General features: G+C 51.8%; 1 protein-coding gene across 1 annotated transcript; it reads right to left on the bottom strand.

The window, feature by feature from the left end:
• Positions 1-677: 677 nt before the first annotated feature.
• Positions 678-16,931, bottom strand: LOC138750964 (equilibrative nucleoside transporter 1-like; the record flags this gene model as incomplete). The annotated part of the gene is made up of 8 exons (XM_069913065.1): positions 16,298-16,931; positions 9,906-10,114; positions 4,875-4,934; positions 4,664-4,745; positions 4,296-4,486; positions 3,192-3,358; positions 2,761-2,895; positions 678-1,212 (listed from the first exon to the last, which is right to left on the bottom strand). Coding segments are annotated over exons 3-8 (1,145 nt in total), but the record flags the coding sequence as incomplete, so codon positions are not given.
• Positions 16,932-19,935: the final 3,004 nt, after the last annotated feature.

Genomic DNA, 19,935 nt, shown 5'->3' with positions numbered 1-19,935 from the left:
GGGGGAGTCGTTGGAGGGGGGGAGTCGTTGGAGGGGGGGGAGTCTTTGGAGGGGGGGAGTCTTTGGAGGGGGGGAGTCGTTGGAGGGGGGGAGTCGTTGGAGGGGGGGAGTCGTTGGAGGGGGGGAGTCGTTGGAGGGGGGGAGTCGTTGGAGGGGGGGAGTCGTTGGAGGGGGGGAGTCGTTGGAGGGGGGGAGTCGTTGGAGGGGGGGAGTCGTTGGAGGGGGGGAGTCGTTGGAGGGGGGGAGTCGTTGGAGGGGGGGAGTCGTTGGAGGGGGGGAGTCGTTGGAGGGGGGGAGTCGTTGGAGGGGGGGAGTCGTTGGAGGGGGGGAGTCGTTGGAGGGGGGGAGTCGTTGGAGGGGGGGAGTCGTTGGAGGGGGGGAGTCGTTGGAGGGGGGGAGTCGTTGGAGGGGGGGAGTCGTTGGAGGGGGGGAGTCGTTGGAGGGGGGCGAGTCGTTGGAGGGGGGGGAGTCGTTGGAGGGGGGGGAGTCGTTGGAGGGGGGGAGTCGTTGGAGGGGGGGAGTCGTTGGAGGGGGGGAGTCGTTGGAGGGGGGGGAGTTGTTGGAGGGTTGACTCATTGGGAGTTGAACTGCACACACCCAACAATCCAGCAGACACCCTCCCCCCACCTAGAGACCCAAAGTATTATCCCCCACCCCTCCCCCACCCCCTGGGATACACAACCACCCTTAATGGGGTAGAAGGAGGTGGAATGAAGAGGGGAGAGTGGTCATAGGGATGGTGTTGGGATCCCCTCACCAGGTGGGTTAGGCTGTTGTACGACACGACAGCCAGCAAGACCACCACAGGAGTCCGGGGAGGTGGGCTGGTGGACCAGGACTGTGGTTCCGGGATGTAGGAAACAGGGGTATGTTGATGCGGGAACAGGGATCTGGGACAGGGGTTTGGGACAAAGAAACAGGGGTCTGTGATGGAGGGGCCATGACAAGTGTGCACGGTGGGTCCGTGATGTGGGTCCAGGATAAGGGAATGGGGGGGAGGGGTCTGGGATGAGGGTGCAGGACTGGGGCTCTGGGATGTCAGAATGGGGGTCCGGGACAGGGGGACCAGGATGGGAGGTCCGGTACAGGGGGACGGGGGTCTGGGACCACTCACCAGGCGGGGAAGACTGTGGTAGGACACGATAGCCAGCACCAGCACTACACAGGCCGAGTTGAAGTATCCGAACGCGATTGGCGACTGTTCGGCTCCGCCTGCAAAACAACACAGGTCAGGAACTCTGAACCTCGACCTCTGACCCTGAATTAATGACCCCTGAGCCTGGACCCATGACCCTTAAACACTTGATTCCTATCTGCTCAACCTCCCCCACCTCCACACTGTCTGGAGCAGAGAGAGGGTGGGTGGATCGGAGGGTGGGAAACCTCAACCCTCCAGTGCAGATGGGTGCATGTCAATGTGGAGAGATTGGGGGTGGAGGGGTGAGGGGGATAGGTCCGGGGGGGGGGTGGAGTGGAGGAAGGCCCAGGTGGTGGCGGGGGGAAAGGAGAAGGTCCAGGGGTCTCACGACGACCCCAATCCTTCCCTCCTGAGCTGATCTCATCACCTCTCACCCCAAATCATTCATCCCCCTCACCCACCTGTGACGGAGTATATATAGATGTGTTTTTGGGAGATAAATTGGGGCAAGATTTGTTAGAGTAGGTCACATACAAACACTTTAAAAGAGATCTTATTTGAAATACCTGGAGCTCTGCTCATGTTAGATATGTAGACCCCAGAGCTTTTGCAAAAGCTTTGGAGAGTGTCCAAGAGACTTCACTAATGGATTGTAGTTTACAAAAAGGCAACAGATGGAGCCACAGATAGTCTGGAAAGGAACTTGCTGTTCGAGGAGGGTCATGTGGGGTTTTGCAAGCAGAGAGAGTCAAACAGGTTTTACTCTGAGAGAGAGAGGCAGAATTCTGTTCTGCAGTGCTAGTCAGCAGCAGTAGCTGGGACTAGAACAGGACAAGCTGGCAAGCTTGTGGAAAACCCCATTTGGAAGACAGGTTGTGAGTTCTTAGTTTAGCCTGGTCAAAGCCCTTGTGGTTCATGCAAGAAAAGAGGACTGGTTGTCTAATGTTTCACTTGGAATAAGGGAAACAAAAAGGAACTCTGCGGTGACCTGAAAGAAAGAGGTTATCATCTGGAGAACCCTGATGGGGCAAGACACTGAGGTGACTGATGGAAGAACATCAGTTGTGGATGACCTGGAACAACACGTCTCTCTCTGAAAACTGACAAGAACCTTCCTGAGCGGTAACCATTTACCTTTCAAGCACCAAAGCCTGGTGAACTTTATAAATGTTAAATTCTGTGCACAGTATAAGAATTGCCTGCAACCAGTGAACTTGGAGGAATGAGAAGTGAGATTGGACTGTGAATCAAAGAACTTTTCTGAACTGACAAACACATTATATACATGTGCACATAGAATTAGAAGAGGGTTAAGTTAGGTTAAGTAAGTCAATAGAGATAAGTTAAAGTTTAATTCTATTTTCATGTTTAAAGAAAATTAAAAGCAACTTTTGTTTAAGTAACCATTTGTCTTGGTGAATATCTATTGCTGCTGGGTTTTGGGGACCTTTGGGCTCTTAATACACCCACCCTTCACCCTCCCTCCCTCCTCCCTTCCCCCTCATCCACCCCCCTACATTATCCATCCTCCACCCTCTTCCCCATCCATCCCAAACACTCCCTCCCCCTCCCATAACCCCTCCAACTCTTCCTCTCACCCCCCTCTCCCCGGCCCCACTTACTGGTGATGGCGCAGATCATGGCAAGGGCAGCGAAGGTGCCAGCGAGCCCCTGGCCGCTCATGATAGGGGTGGTGTATGTGATGGGGAGGAGCCCGGCCAGACCAAACAGACTGCCCTGGAGCACTGCGCCAAAACCTGGGGAGGGGCAGGAGAGGGGGAGGGCGTTACTGTGGGAGGGGGTCTTGTCATTCATACCATCTCACCCTGATGGGTGAGGTCAAGGAGTCAACATCGTGCTGCTCAGGCACAAAGAGACACGGGCGCCAGGGCGGAGACGTGGACATGGGGCATGGACACGGACGCCAGGGCGGAGATGTGGATACAGGGGGCATAGACACGGGTGCCAGGGCGGAGATGTTAACACAGGGTACCAACACAAATATGGACAGGTGTACACAGACATGGACAAACGGACATGGACGGAGACGCACGGACAACGGAGCCTGCTCCCAGCCTACAGTTAGTGAGGACGATGGTTGCCATGGTGATGATGAAGAAGGGCAGCGGCTCGATGGAGATCTTCACCAGGATGGCAGTGAGGAGGAAGAGGATGAAGATGGCGATGAGACATCCACTGATGCGGAGAGCCTGTGGGATCCTGGAGGGGGAGGGGGAAGGGGAGTCCAGCGTTACTGTGCAGACCCCTCCATTCCAACCACCCACAGCCCCTCCACCAAATCCCACACTAAGTACCAGGGAGGGTCCCAGCACCATCATTGGTCTGGTCCCTGCCATCGGCCCGATACTGGCCAGATCCCTGCCAAAGCTGTTCCCACTACTCCTTCCCAATAGCCCAATAGACATGAACAGGGACAGATAAGGGACCCGCCATGGGGGAGGGGGGGGCGGGGACGGGACCCGGCGAGCAGGAGGGGGGGCGGGGACGGGACCCGGCGAGCAGGAGGGGGGGCGGGGACGGGACCCGGCGAGCAGGAGGGGGGGGCGGGGACGGGACCCGGCGAGCAGGAGGGGGGCGGGCACGGGACCCGGCGAGCAGGAGGGGGGCGGGCACGGGACCCGGCGAGCAGGAGGGGGGGCGGGGACGGGACCCGGCGAGCAGGAGGGGGGGCGGGGACGGGACCCGGCGAGCAGGAGGGGGGGCGGGGACGGGACCCGGCGAGCAGGAGGGGGGGCGGGGACGGGACCCGGCGAGCAGGAGGGGGGGCGGGGACGGGACCCGGCGAGCAGGAGGGGGGGCGGGGACGGGACCCGGCGAGCAGGAGGGGGGGCGGGGACGGGACCCGGCGAGCAGGAGGGGGGGCGGGGACGGGACCCGGCGAGCAGGAGGGGGGGCGGGGACGGGACCCGGCGAGCAGGAGGGGGGGCGGGGACGGGACCCGGCGAGCAGGAGGGGGGGCGGGGACGGGACCCGGCGAGCAGGAGGGGGGGCGGGGACGGGACCCGGCGAGCAGGAGGGGGGGCGGGGACGGGACCCGGCGAGCGGGAGTGGGGGGGCGGGGACGGGACCCGGCGAGCGGAAGGGGGGGTGGGGACGGGACACGGCGAGCGGGAGGGTGGGCGGGGACAGGACCCACCGAGGTAGGAGGATCGAGTTGAGGCAGCTGAAGACGAGCATCGGTAACATGGCGCAGAGGGTCATGAAGTTGCTGAACATCCCCTGCAGCCGAGTCTCCACATGGATGAGCGAGACGTTGGTCTCTGAGCTGCTGTTCGGAACCAGCCCCTGGGCTGCAGCGTCAACGTCACGTAAGCGGAACTTGAAGTACTGCGGGGAGGGGGAATTCAGTCAGAAATCAGGGCAGCGAAGGGGGGGAAACGGGGTGGGGGGAAAAGAGTGCAAGGGTGCATCAGAGGAAGGATGAGGGTGAGGGAGATGGACCGGGGTGGGTCTAGATGAGGAGGGGTGTGAGGGGGGAGTTGCGGGGCGTGTGGAGGTCCTCACCTGAATGGCATTCATGAAGAAGTTCCAGGGAAGGAGGGTTCCAAGCCCCAGCACCAGGAAGATCAGCCACACGACCTTGTACCTGGCCAAGGGAGAGAGGGTCAGTACCAGAGGGTCCCCTGCACTTCTGTCACCCCGGTGCCCCCCCACCTCTCCTCATGCCATCCCATCCCATGCCCACCCTCCCCCCTCCGCCCACCGCCTCACTGACCGGTCCACTGGCTCCTGCTCCCTCATCTTCGTCATGTCACCGGCTGGAGACAAGAATACCCTGGGAAGGGGGGGGGAAGACATGATGTCAGGTAGAGGTCACACAGCCCGCGCTATCACTGTGGTGTTGGAGCCAGCATGAGCCTCCCCAACACAGAACAACATGCGCGCGCGCCCACCAGGACCGTTTACAACACTGTAGCAGTTGTGTTCCCCACTCCCGAGGGGATGCACAGAGGCATCCAGAGGAGGTTCACACAATTATCCCTAGAATTACGCACAAACTCAGGTGGGACATACACGGTAAATGGTCGGGCCCTGAGGAGTGGGGTAGAACAGAGGGATCTGGGAATACAGATACAGAATTCCCTGAAAGTGGCGTCACAGGTGGACGGGTTGTAAAGAGAGCTTCTGGCACATTGGCCTTCATAAATCATATAGTCCAGGAGCTGGGATGTTATGGTAAAGTTGTATAAAACATTGATGAGGCCCAATTTGGAGGATTGTGTGCAGTTTTGGTCACCGAACTACAGGAAAGATCTCAATAAGATAGAAAGAGGCAGAGAAGATTGACTAGGATGTTGCCCAGACTTTAGGAACTGAGTTACAGGGAAAGGTTCAGCAGGTTAGGACTTTATTCCCTTGGGGTGTAGAAGAATGAGGGGAGATTTGATTGAGGTATTTAAAATGAAGATTTTATGAATTATAAAATCTGACGTCAGTGGGGTGGAAACTAATGGGGAGGATTCTTAAGGACAGGGTCTATGAGCATTTGGAGAAGTCCAGTGTACTCAAGGATAGTCAGCAGGGCTTTGTGAAGGAAAGGATGAGCCTCACAGTTCTAATTGAGTTTTTTGAGGAGGTAACAAGAGAAATTGATGAGGGTCGGGTGGTAGATGTGGTTGACGTGGATTTAACAAGGCATTTGACCAGGTTCCCCACAAGAGACTCATCCAGAAAGTCAAGAGGCACTGGTTCAGGGGAACCTTGGCCATGTGGATGAAATATTGGCCTGTCTGTAGAAAGCAGAGAGTAGTAGTGGAACGAAAGGATTCTGCCTGGAGGTCGGTGACTAGTGGAGGTGCCGCAGGGATCTGTTCTGGAACCCTCTGCTCTGTGATGTTTATAAATGACCTGGATGAAGAGGGGGATGGATGGGTCAGGAAGTTTACGGATGACACAAAGTTTGGAGGAGTTGTGGATGGAGCTGAAGGTTGTCGAAGGTTACAAGAGGATATCGGCAAGATGCAGAGTTGGGCAGAAAATGGCAGATGGAGTTCAATCCAGATCAGTGTGAGGTGATGCATTTTGAATGGACAAACCAGGAGGCTGAGGACAGGGTTAATGTCAGTTACTGAAGGGTGTGGATGAACAGAGAGACCTTGGGGGTCCAAATCCATACATCCCTCAAGGTCAGGGTGATAGGATAGTTAAGAAGGTCTATGGGATGCTGGGCTTCATTAATAGGGGGATTGAGTTCAGGAGTAGAGAGGACATGGTACAAATCTCTGGTGAGACCCCACTTAGTTCTGGTCACCTCATTACAGGAAGGATGTGGAAGTTGTGGAGAGGGGGCAGAGGGGATTTCCCAGGATGTTGCCTGGATTGGGAAACAAGTCTTATGAGGCCAGGTTGGCAGAGCTGGGACTTTTCTCTCTGGAGTGTAGAAGGATGAGAGGAGACTTGATTGAGGTCGACAAAATACTGAGAAGCATAGATGGGGTGGACGGACAGTGCCTGTTTCCCAGGGCAGGATCAGCAAACACCAGAGGATGTATGTACAAAGTGAAGGGAGGGAGGTTTAGGGAAGATGTCAGGGGGACGTCAGAGGGGTGGGGGTGTGGAACGAATTTCCAGCTGAAGTGATGAATGCCAGCTCAATTTTAACATTTAAGACGAATTTGGACAGGCCCATAGACTGGAGTGGTATGTAGGGGTACAGATTGGGGGCAGGTCAGTGGGACCAGCAAAACAAATGGTTCAGCACACACTAGAAAGGCCGAAAGGGCTGGAAATGAAACCTTTTGAACATTGAAAGGCCTGGATAGATCGGGTGTGGAGACGATGTTTCCTGTCATGGGGTGATGGAGGTAAGTGGTGACTGGTTGGGGAAGGGGGAGTCTGGGCCCATTAGAATGGACATAGCAGTTAGCGCGCCAACAATCGAGACTGGGATTTGAATCCTGCGCTGTCTGTAAAGAGTTTGTACGTTCTCCCTGTGTCTGAATAGGTGTTCCCCAGGGGTTCCAGTTTCCACCCACCGTTCAAAATGTATTGGGGGTTGTACGTTAATTAGGTGTAATTGGGTGACATGGAATCGTGGGCTGGAAGGGCCTGTTACCGTGCTGTACATCTAACGGGCTCGTGGGCCAAAAGGGCCTGTTGCCGAGCTGTACAACTAATGGGCTCGTGGGCTGGAAGGACCTGTTATCGTGCTGTACGTCTAACGGGCTCGTGGGCTGGAAGGACCCGTTACCGTCCTGTACGTCTGATGGGCTCGTGGGCTGGAAGGGCCTGTTACCGTGCTGAACATCTAAACACAGATTAACCTCCCAAAGCTACTTTAATCCATATAATTCATTGTTGCGGATGGTTGTGGAGGCCAAGTCGCTGAAGGGATTTGAAGTGGTCATCAATAGATTCTTGATTAGTCAGGGTCAAAAGTTATGGAGAGAAGCCAACGATGAGGATTCAAATGGGGGGGGTAGTGTCAATGGGCTGAATGGCCTAACTCTGCTCCTGTGTCTGGTGGTCTGAGGGATGTGTGAGGGTGGGTTGGTGGGAACATCGGTACAGTTATCAGGAACTGCCCTGGCTGGTGTAGAGCGCCCATGGCAGGCCCCAGCCGGCGCAGAGTGCCCAACACTGACTCCAGGTGGCCGGCCCTTTTGGACTCTGCCCCCTGCCACTATGTTCACTGATGTCCTATGCTCTGTGGCAAGGGGCCTTGGTTCCTGCCCCCACTATCCTGCCTCTGGGGACAGACATAGGACACCCACCATCCTTCCATGGTGACTGGAGTCTACTCCGTCTGTGTCCTAGACACGGTATGCATTGCCACCAGTGGGTTCCCCTCCTCACCAGCCTGAAAACCCTCCCATGGTTCCTTCCCCGTTAGGACAGGACCCATTGCAACTCACCCCCCCTCCAGGGGCCCTGTCACCAGACGGACGGAGTGGGGGGCCCTTTGCAATTCAGGAGGAGTGAGGCAAGGCTGTGGAGCAGGTTTCCACAGGCTGCTACAACGTGATGGGCTGAATGCCTGCGCCATGCAGGAATGTTCGATTAATGCCCAGATCCTCAAAGCAAATACGGACAAACAACTCATCACAATGTTTACAGAGCAGGTAACTGGCACTCACCCACGGGAGATGTTGGGGAACCAGGTCCAGGGGGAAAAGAGAGGCTGTAGTTGAGTTGGGATCTTAACCTGGAGTGGGCGACAGGAGCTGAGACACAGGACATTGATCAGCTCCAACAACCCAAATCCAGCGCAAGAAAACACTCAGCACAGGGCCAAATGGAACTGTTTCACAGCCACAGGGAGGGGGAATGGGCTGCATCTGGAATCTGGAACACATTTCACCAGTGGTGAGAGAACAGGCAGCCAGGAAACAACAAGGCAGTCAGCAGGAAGGAATGGTGGGGGGGAGGGAGGAGAGGGGGGAGGGGGGGGGAGGCAGGAGCGCTGACATTAACATGGGAACCAAAGAACCCCCCCCCCATCAGGGAAGATCTTGCGCGCCTTCGTGAACAGTTGGGAACCCTGGCCCCTTTACCACCCAAAGCCCATGGCCGAAGGGCCTGTTCTGTGCTGTGGTGTTCTAGGTAATGCAAGGAAGGTATCAAATCTGAAACATGTACATCTCTATTACCAACACAGCGATACTGGCCGAGTACTTCCACCATCTCCGTACTTCAATGACAATCTCAGCGTCTGCAGACTTTTGTGTTTCACTCCAGAGGGTTCATCAAAGACCCCACCCCCCCCACCATTCCCTCTTCACTCTGCTACCATCAGGAAGGAGATCCAAGAGCCTGTAGACCAGCACTGAACAGCAGCTTCATCCCCTCCGCCATCAGATTCCTGAATGATCAGTGAACCAGACATGGCCCGACTTTCTTTTCCCCCCACTAATTACTTCTTTAACATAGCGGTTAGCACAACGCTGTTACAGGGCCAGGGATCTGGTTTTGAATCCAGCGCTGTTTGCATGTTTTCCCCATGTCTGCACGTTTTCCCTTGGGGGTGGGGGGGGAGGGAAAAACGGGACCTTCGGTTTCCTCCATAATGTACCAGGGGTGTAGATTAATTGGGTGTAAATTGGGCGAGAGGAACTTGTGCGCCAGAAGAGCCTGTAACCGTGCTGTACTTCTAACGGGCTCATGGACCAGAAAGGCCTGATACTGTCCTTCACTTCTAACGGGCTCATGGGCCAGAGGGCCTGTTACCGTCCTTCACTTCTAACGGGCTCATGGGCCAGAGGGCCTGTTACCGTCCTTCACTTCTAACGGGCTCATGGGCCAGAGGGCCTGTTACCGTCCTTCACTTCTAACGGGCTCATGGGCCAGAGGGCCTGTTACCGTCCTTCACTTCTAACGGGCTCATGGGCCAGAGGGGCTGTTACCGTCCTTCACTTCTAACGGGCTCATGGGCCAGAGGGCCTGTTACCGTCCTTCACTTCTAACGGGCTCATGGGCCAGAGGGCCTGTTACCGTCCTTCACTTCTAACGGGCTCATGGGCCAGAGGGCCTGTTACCGTCCTTCACTTCTAACGGGCTCATGGGCCAGAGGGCCTGTTACCGTCCTTCACTTCTAACGGGCTCATGGGCCAGAGGGCCTGTTACCGTCCTTCACTTCTAACGGGCTCATGGGCCAGAGGGCCTGTTACCGTCCTTCATGTCTGACAGGCTAGTGATGGGCTGAATGCCTGCGCCATGCAGGAATGTTTGATCAATGCCCAGATCCCCAAAAGCAAATACGGACAAACAACTCTTCACGATGGTTACAGAGCAGGCAACTGGCACTCACCCACGGGAGATGTTCGGGAACCCGGTCCAGGGGGAAGAGAGAGGCTGTAGTTGAGTTGGGATCTTAACCTGGAGTGGGCGACAGGAGCTGAGACACAGGACCTTGTTCAGCTCCAACAACCCGAATCCAACACAAGAGACACACTCAGCACAGGGGCAAATGGGACTGTTTCACAGCCACAAGGAGGGGGAATGGGCTGCATCTGGAATCTGGAACACATTTCACCAGTGGTGAACAGACAGGAAACAACAAGGCAGTCAGCAGTAAGGAATGGTGGGGGGGGAGGCGGGGAGGGGGTTGGCGGGAAGCGCTGTCGTTAACATGGGAACCAAAGGACCCCCCCCCCCCACCGCAGGGAAGAGCTAGCGTGCCTTCGTGAACAGTTGGGAACCCTGGCCCCTTTACCACCCAAAGCCCATGGCCGACCACACGTTTGTCCCCAGAGATTGTCAGAACTTCAGACACGTTTTCGTAAAATATGGAGTGCACAGTCCCACTTTGCAGGGACCCTACGAGGGGCTATACCGCGTCAACCTGTGTAATTGATGTCAGAGTCCGAGAGGAAACCTTTACCATTGACAGGTTGAAACCAGTCCATCTGGACATGACACAGCCAATCGGCCACCCTTCCCCCAGCAAATGAGGCCGGCCTTCCAAGTATAACAACATTCTGATTGCTGGTTCGGTGGGGGAGGGGGGTCATGTGGCAGCCCTTTGCAGCTCCCCCCCGATCCCCACAAAATGGAGGACGAACGCGACGATCCATCAGGCTGCACGAGGCTCACCATGCTGCCCTCCAATTGGTCACAACCAAGAGCTTAACTGGCTTATCAGGGAAAGTGGATCACAAACACACCAATCAGTGCTGAGAGGGTTTTGACCATTCCCCCTGAGAATAAAAGCAGGCCCAATAAAGCTCCACCCAACTGGGTTCATGTCGTTCTTTCTGGGAACAACGTGCTCTTTCTGAGTCAAAAGGTACAGTTCTAACCTCTCCTGCACTATAGGCCCCACAAAGCCATAGCGTGTAGCAGCCAGCTACAGCACGATTATAACGTAGATCATCGTGCCTTGCCACCCCACCTCCCCCGTCTATCCCACAATCGGGGGGGGGGGAAGAGGAGGGAGGAACCAGGAAAAGGTGATGAGAAGAAAACAGCCTGAGCTCTGGCCGCCAGGTTGTGACAAACCCATAAACCTGATATACATTTCACACCTTTGTTGCGAGTGACTTGAAAGTCGTGTGTAACTGTGGTTAGTTCAGTGTGAATGTTGAGGGTGGGGATGGAGGGGGACAAAAAAGAGCTTTGTCTGCAGAAAACTGTATATAATGGATAATTGTAAACTGTAGTCAATGTTGGTACCGTTAACGTCGGCATTGTTCATGTCGATAACTGAGTTTGGAAAAATCACAGGTAAAATATTCAAAAATCAGTCATCAAGTTTGCGGATGAGATCAGTCGTCGACCTCATCAGCAACAACGATGGGTCACTCTCCAGGGAAGAGGTGGGAAATCTCATGACATGCAAGTCTCAACCTGGACAAGGCGAAGGAGATGATCGTGGACTTCAGGGGGGCGGCTGCATCACGGCCTGGTTCGCGGACACCGACACCTCTCTATTTAAAGCCCTCCAAAAGGGAGTGGACACAGCCCAGGACATCACAGGCAAACCTCTCCCCACCATCGAGAGCATCTACAGGGAACGCTGCCGTCAGAGACCAGCAGCAATCGTCAAGGATCTACCCCACCCAGCACACGCTCTATTCTCGCTGCTGCCATCAAGAAAGAGGTATCGGGGCCACAAGACTCGCACCCACCAGGTTCAGGAACAGCCACTCCCCCTCCACCATCAGACTAAACAACTAACTCAATCAGGGCCTCATTTAAGGCCTCTGATGTGCACTGTATTGATATTTTTCCCACTGTTTTGCACAGTTATTTACATTTCTTAATCGGTTTACACGTGTATGTTGTGTCCAGCTTTTTTTGCACTGCGTTAAGTGGTGATTCTGCCTGGCCCACGGAGAACAGAATCTCAGGGTTGTATGTGATGTCTGTACATACTTTCACAGTAAATCTGTGCAACTCTCGTGGAGAGAGTGGAGACACCAAGTTCCTTGGAGTTCACTGAACTAGTGTCCTATCGTGGTCACCACATCTCCTCACTTATCAGGAAGGTGCAACAGCGACTGCCCTTCCTGAGAAGAGTGAAGTGGGCACTTCCAAAGTGGTTGAGGAGGGCAAAGTAGCATCTGTTCCACCTTCTTGACAAGTGAGGAGACGCTGAGTGTCCATGATGGGTCATGAGTTCAGTGAACTCCAAGGAATTTGGTGACTCCACTCTCTTGTAGATGTGTAGTGGAGGGTGGTCATTCCTGGTCCCTCTGAAGCCCACGATCATCTCCTTCATCTTGTCCACGTTAAGACCCAAGTTGTTCCTCCCGCACCATTTCATGAGATTTTCCATCTCTTCCCTTTAATGCGACTCACCGTTGTTGGTGATGAGGTCGACGACTGTTGAGTCATCTGGAAGCTTGATGACACTGTTGGAGTTGGATCTGGCGATGCCTTCATGGGCCAAGAGCGTGAACAGAGGCGGGCTGATGGTCAGGCTTCAGCTGCACTCGTTTGCACCCCAGTCGTTATTGAAGGGCTGCCACAGCGTCTTCTAGAGTACAGAAGAGCCAACCGTGGAGGGGAGCGGCTGCATTCCAAAACTACGGTCCTATTGGGCTTTCCCCACCATGAGAAGGATGACTGCTTCAAGATATGGGAGCTGGAAAATTAACCTTCTGTTGACTTAGTTGCTCGACATGGCCTCAAATTTCATGAGAGTGAATTATATTTGAGATCTCACATTTCTAGGTAGTAATTTACAACGTCCACAAGACATAGGAACATAAAAGGGCTATTCAGCCCATCGAGAACTGATCCATTTTCCCACTCAGCCCCACTGCCCAACTTTCTCCCCGTGACTCTTGATGCTTTGGCTAATTAAGAACCTATTGATTTCTTTCCATTCAACACACCCAATGACCCGGCCTCCACATTCGTCTGTGGTAACAAATTCCACAGATTCACCACCCTCTGGATGAAGAAATTCCTCCATGTCTCTGTTCCAAGTGAACACCCTTCAATCCTGAAGTTGTGCCCTCTTGTCTTGGACACTCCCATTAAGGGAAACAAGCCTTCTTCATCTACTCTGTCCACTCCTTTCAACATTCAAAATGTTTCAATGAGATTCTCCCCCCCTCCCTCCCATTTTCCCCTAAATCTCAACGTCCAGGCCAAGAGCAGTCGAACACTGCTCACATGATAACCCTTTCATTTCTGGAATCATCCTCTGAATCCTGCTTTTGTTTCATTTGCTTTTTATCCATGAACAACCCAAATACCCAGATTGAACACAACAGCCCAGAAAACAACCAATTCGGTGCTTCTAGTCTGTGCTTAAAATATTATTCCGCCTCATCCCACTGACTTGCACCCAGTCCATATCCCTCCAAACCCCTCCCAGCAAAGTACCCCTCGAAATTCCTCTTAAATGTTAAAATTGAGCTCAAATTCACACTTAAGCTGGCAGCTCATTCCACACCCCCACCCCTTTCTGTGTGAAGAATGTCCTACTTATGTTCCCCCCTGAACTTTTCCTCTTTCACCCTTAACCCATGTCCTTTGATTTGCAGATAATATGAAGGTTGGGGGAGTTGTGGATGGAGCTGAAGGTTGTTGAAGAGGATATCGACAGGATGCAGAGTTGGGCAGAAAATGGCAGATGGAGTTCAATCCGGATCAGTGTGAGAAGATGCATTTTGGACGGACAAACCAGGAGGCTGAGTCCAGGGTTAATGGTCGGTTACTGAAGGGTGTGGATGAATAGAGGGACCTTGGGGTCCAAATCCAAACATCCCTCAAGGTGTTTCCATGCTGTAATTGTTATATGTTATATGGTTATATGGTCACTGCACAGGGTGATGGGATAGTTAAGAAGGACTATGGGATGCTGGGCTTTATTAATAGGGGGATTGAGTTCAGGACTAGAGAGGACATGGTACAACTCTACAAATCTCTAGTGAGACTCCACTTAGAGAATTGTGTTCAGTTCTGGTCACCTCATTACAGGAAGGATGTGGAAGTTGTGGAGAGGGGGCAGAGTGAATTTTCCAGGATGTTGCCTGGATTGGGAAACAAGTCTTATGAGGCCAGGTTGGCAGAGCTGGGACTTTTCTCTCTGGAGTGTAGAAGGATGAGAGGAGACTTGATGGAGGTCGACAAGATTATGAGAGGCATAGATAGGGTGGATGGCCAGTGTCTGTTTCCCAGGGCAGATTCAGCAAACACCACAGGACGTGTGTACAAAGTGAAGGGAGGGACGTTTAGGGGAGACGTCGGGGTAAGTTCTTTACACAGAGAGTTGTGGGGGCCTGGAATGTCTCACCAGGGGTGGTGGTGGAGGCTGGAACATTGAGGGCATTTAAGAGACTTAGATAGACACATGGATGGAAGAAAAATAAAGGGTTTATGGGGTAGGGAGGGGCTAATACTTATTTTAAGGAATATATGGGTTAGCACAACACAGAAGGCCAAAGGGCCTCAACTGTAGTATTCTATGTATCTCACCTTCCTTCAGTGGAAAAAGCCGACCTACATTTACTCTGTCTATCCCCCTCCTCATTTTAAATACCTCAGTCAAATCTCCCCTCATTCTTCTACGCTCCAGGGAATAAAGTCCTAACCTGTTAAACCTTTCCCTGTAACTCAGTCCCTCAAGTCCGGGCAACATCCTAGTCAATCTTCTCTGCCTCTTTCTATCTTATTGAGATCTTTCCTGTAGTTCGGTGACCAAAACTACACACATCCTCCAAATTGGGCCTCACCAATGTCTTAGACAACTTCACCACAACATCCCAGCTCCTGGACTCAATACGTTGATTTCTGAAGGTCAATGTGCAAAAACTCTCTTTACAACCCTGTCCACCTGTGACACCACTTTCAGGGAATTCTGTTCCTATCCTGGTGGCCCACCAACGCGGTAATCGATCCAGCGCTCCAGGCGATGAGCGCAACCAAAAGCCAGCAGGCCACGCAGCGGCACTGGCCCCAATATGCGAACCGGCAGGTGAACGGCAAGGGCGGTGACCTCAAAATGGCACTGGCCTTTGCTGTGCAGCCAACAAACAGGGACAGCACATGGGGAAGAAGGGCAGTGTTATGCAGCAAAAAAACCCATGTGTGGGAAACCCGCTTTCAATATGCATTTTGTGACGTCAGCCAAGGGGGGCCACGGCGGGAGCAGTGCAGTATAAAAGTTGGGCCTGAGCCCTAATAAAACTCAGACCTGACTACACTACATGTGTGTCTTCTTTCGAGTAGCGCACGGCTACACTCTATTCCCAGACCCCTCCGTTCTACCGCACCCCTCGGTGCCCTCCACACAAAAAAAAGGAGCTTCTCTCTGCATCTCGGGACACAGCCCAGTAATAGCTATATTCGAGGGAAATTATCTGACCGCCGAAACATGTTTCACCGCACTCAGAGTGGACGGCCAGTCCCTCAGATGTCAGAGCACTGTTCCACTCTCCACTCCTACACCCCACGTTTAGAGTATTTCACTTGTTGTCTGAAATATCACTAAGATAGAAAGAGGCAGAGATTTACTGGGATGTTGCCTGGACTCCAGGTTAGGACTTTATTCCCTGGAGCGTAGAAGAATGAGGGGAAGATTTGATCAAGGAATTTAAAATGGTCGGCTTTTTCCACTGAGGGTAGGTGAGGTACAAACCAGAGGTCATGGGTTAAGGGTGAAAGGGGAAGGGTTTGGGGGAACTTCTTCTCACAGAGAGGGGTGGGGGTGTGGAACGAGCTGCCAGCTGGAGTAGTGAATGTGGGCTCCATTTTAACATTTAAGAGGAATTTGGACAGGTCCATGGATGAGAGGGGAATGGATTTGGTGGCAGGTCAGTGGAAATTGCTAGAACAATATTTCAGCACAGACTAGAAGGACCGAAGGGCCTGTTTTGTGCTGTAATGTTTTCCTCAGCTGAATTCTGAATTTATCTAATCTGCCAAGAACCTTTGCCTCCTGCCAAGTCAACTCCCTCCTTATCTTGGTCAGGCAATGACTGGCCAATCCTGTGTAATCGTTCCCCTGGTTGCGAGGAAATCGTCTGTCTGAATGCCTGTTTGAGCATCTGACATTTTTCTCTCCACTGGTGTTACGACCCCCCCCACCCCCTCCTCGTCCCACCCCAACCTCACTGTTCAACGCAAATGGAGGACACATCCCAAGTTTCCCAGCCTCACACCGCCCGAGCTTCCTGGCCTGACACCGCTCTCCATATAACCATTTACGGAGCAGAAACAGGCCATGTTGGCCTTTCGAGTCCGTACCGGTTCACTGATTTTGTGAGCCCTCTTCAGGCATTGGTCCTGGTCGATCTTCATTCAATAACGATGGGCGAATTCAATGCAGGTGGAATCAGATAATAGCAAAACTATGAGCAAACAGATTGGATGTCTGTGTACCAAAAATAGTAAAACTTGACGAAACCGATCCCTCTTTTGTTGCGACAGGACCACATTGATCCACTGGCTGCAGACACTTCATGAGGAGATTCGGTATATCACCAAATTTCCACAAGTACACCACGGAGAGCATCCTGGCCGGATTGGTGTGGGGGTGTCAATGCACAGGCAACAGAGCGTTGTACTGGAAACATGGGAAGCAGGTCTTATGAGGCAAGGTGAATAGAGCTGGGACTTTTCTCTCTGGAGCGTAGAAGGATGAGAGGAGACTTTATGGAGGTCGACAAGTTTCTGAGAGGCATAGATAGGGTGGACGGCCAGCGCCTGTTTACAAGGGCAGGATCAGCAAACATGACCAGAGGACGTGTGTACAAAGTGAAGGGAGGAAAGTTTAGGGGAGACATCAGGGGGAAGTGTTTGTTTGTTTTTAATAAAGAGTTGTGGGGGCCAAGAATGCCTCACCGGGGTTAATGGAGGAGGCTGGAACATTGGGGGCATTTAACATAAAAACAGCACGGAAACAGGCCATTAGGCCCTTCTAGTCCGCACCAAACCAAACACCCCTTTCTAGTCCCACCTCCCTGCACAATGCCCATAACCCTCCATCTTCTTCTCATCCATATACCTGTCCAACCTTTTCTTAAATAATACAATTGACTCCGCCGCCACTATTTCTCCCGGAAGCTCATTCCACACGGCTACCACTCTCTGAGTAAAGAAGTTCCCCCTCATGTTACCTCTAAACCTCTGCCCCTTAATTCTTAACTCATGTCCTCTTGTTTTAATCTTTCCTCCTCTTAACGGAAATAGTCTATCCACATCCACTCTGTCTATCCCTTTCCTAATCTTAAATACTTCTATCAAATCCCCTCTCAACCTTCTACGCTCCAAAGAATAAAGACCTAATCTGCCCAATCTCTCCCTATACTCTAGATGCTTAAACCCAGGTAACATTCTGGTAAACCTTCTCTGCACTCTCTCCACTCTGTTTATATCCTTCCTATAATTAGGCGACCAGAACTGCACACAGAACTCCAAATTAGGCCGCACCCACGTCTTATACAGTCTCAACATCACCTCCCAACTCCTATATTCCATGCAATGATTGATAAAGGCCAGCATACTAAAAGCCTTCTTCACCATCCTATTCACATGAGTTTCTACCTTCAGGGAACGATGTACCGTTACTCCTAAATCTTTCTGCTCTTCTGTATTCCTCAATGCTCTCCCATTTACCACGTATGTCCTGTTCTGATTCTTCTTACCAAAATGAAGCACCTCACACTTATCAGCATTAAATTCCATCTGCCATTTTTCAGCCCACTTTTCTCAGCAGCCCAAATCCCTCTGCAATCCTTGAAAACCTTCTTCATTATCCACTATTCCACCTATCTTAGTATCGTCTGCATATTTATTAATCCAATTCACCACCCCATCATCTAGATCATTAATGTATATTACGAACAACAATGGGCCCAATACAGATCCTTGAGGCACACCACTGGTCACCGGCCTCCAACCTGACAGACAATTATCCACTACCACTCTCTGGCCTCTCCATTTCAGCCAATGTTCAATCCATTTGACTATCTCAAAATTTATACCTAAAGACTGCACCTTCCTAACTAACCTTCCATGTGGTACCTTATCGAAGGCCTTACTGAAGTCCATATAGACAACATCCACTGCGCTACCCTCATCCACATTCCTAGTCACCTCTTCAAAGAATTCAATCAGATTGGTCAAACATGACCTTCCTCCCTCAAATCCATGTTGAGTGCTCCTGATCAGACCCTGTCTATCCAGATGTTTATAAGTACTATCTCTAAGAATTTTCTCCATTAATTTACCTACCACAGACGTCAAACTTACAGGCCGATAGTTGCCAGGCTTCCTCCTTGAACCCTTTTTAAATAACGGAACCACATCCGCAATGCGCCAATCCTCCGGCACTATTCCCATATCTAATGACATTTGGAAAATTACCGCCAGAGCCTCTGCTATTTCCTCCTTCACTTCTCTCAATGTCCTGGGGAAGATCCCGTCTGGTCCCGGAGACTTATCCACCTTCATATTCTTCAAAAGCCCTAAAACTACATCTTTTGTAATCTCTATATTCCCCATATTTACCCAATTTGCTTTTTTTATCTCACATCTCCCAATATCCTTCTCCTTAGTGAATACCGAAGAAAAGAAACTGTTCAATATCTCCCCCATTTCTCTAGGCTCCACACACAGCTCTGATTCTCTAAGGGACCAACTTTGTCTCTAGCTTTCCTTTTACCATTAACATATTTGTCGAACTCTTTTGGATTAGTTTTCACCCTGCTTGCCATAGTTTTCTCTTACCTTCTTTTAGCTTTCCTAATTCCTCTCTTAAGATTCCTCTTACATTCAATGTATCTTTCAAACATCTCCTTAACTCCATGCTTCTTATATCTAATGTACGCCTCCCTTTTTCTTCGAACTAAGTTTCCAATATTCCTTGAAAACCACGGCTCTCTCAAACCTTTTGCCCCTCCTTTTAACCTAACAGGAACATAAAGCTTTTGCACTCTCAAAATCTGATCTTTAAAAGACTTCCATCTCTCTACTACATCCTGCCCATAAAACAAATTGTCCCAATGCACACCCTGCAAGTCCTTTCGCATCTCCTCAAATCTAGCTTTTCCCCAATTAAAAACCTCAGTCCTTGGCCCTGATTTCTCTCTTTCCATCATGACATTGAAGCTGATGGCATTATGATCACTGGACCCGAAGTGCTCGCCAACACTAACCTCCGTCACTTGACCCATCCCATTTGCCAACAGTAGATCTAACACTGCTCCTTCTCTGGTCGGCACCTCTACATATTGTTGTAAAAAACTATCTTGCACACATTTCACAAACTCTAACCCATCCAGTCCTTTCACAGAATGTGTTTCCCAATCTATATGTGGAAAATTAATATCTCCCATAATTACAACCCTGTGCTTATCACAAATATCTACTATCTCCCTACAGATTTTCTCCTCTAGGTCTCGGTCCCCTCCGGGTGGTCTATAATACACCCCTACAAGTGTAACCTCTCCTTTCCTACTCCTCAGTTCCACCCAAATAGCCTCCGTGGATGTGCCCTCTAATCTATCCTTCCTAGGCACCGCTGTAATATTTTCCCTGACAAGCAATGCAACCCCACCTCCTCTTGCCCCTCCGACTCTATCACAGCTAAAACAACGAAACCCAGGGATATTCAGCTGCCAATCACATCCCTCCTGCAACCATGTCTCACTAATCACTACCACATCATACTTCCAAGTATCAATCCACACCTTCAGCTCATCCACCTTTTTTACAATACTCCTGGCATTAAAATATATGAATTTCAGAGATTTCCCAATTTTTAATCCCTGTTTTCCCTCATCTTTAATAACAACATTATTTACTTTTCCTGCCAATTGCCCTTCATCTTCTTCCAGAGCATTTCCCTTCTCTATCACCTGCCCATCCATATTCAAATACTT

Source organism: Narcine bancroftii, unplaced genomic scaffold (genome assembly GCF_036971445.1).
Source record: "Narcine bancroftii isolate sNarBan1 unplaced genomic scaffold, sNarBan1.hap1 Scaffold_42, whole genome shotgun sequence".
NCBI lineage: Eukaryota > Metazoa > Chordata > Chondrichthyes > Torpediniformes > Narcinidae > Narcine > Narcine bancroftii.
Note: the sequence above shows the minus strand (reverse complement) of the source record. Positions and strands in the feature narration are given on the sequence as shown.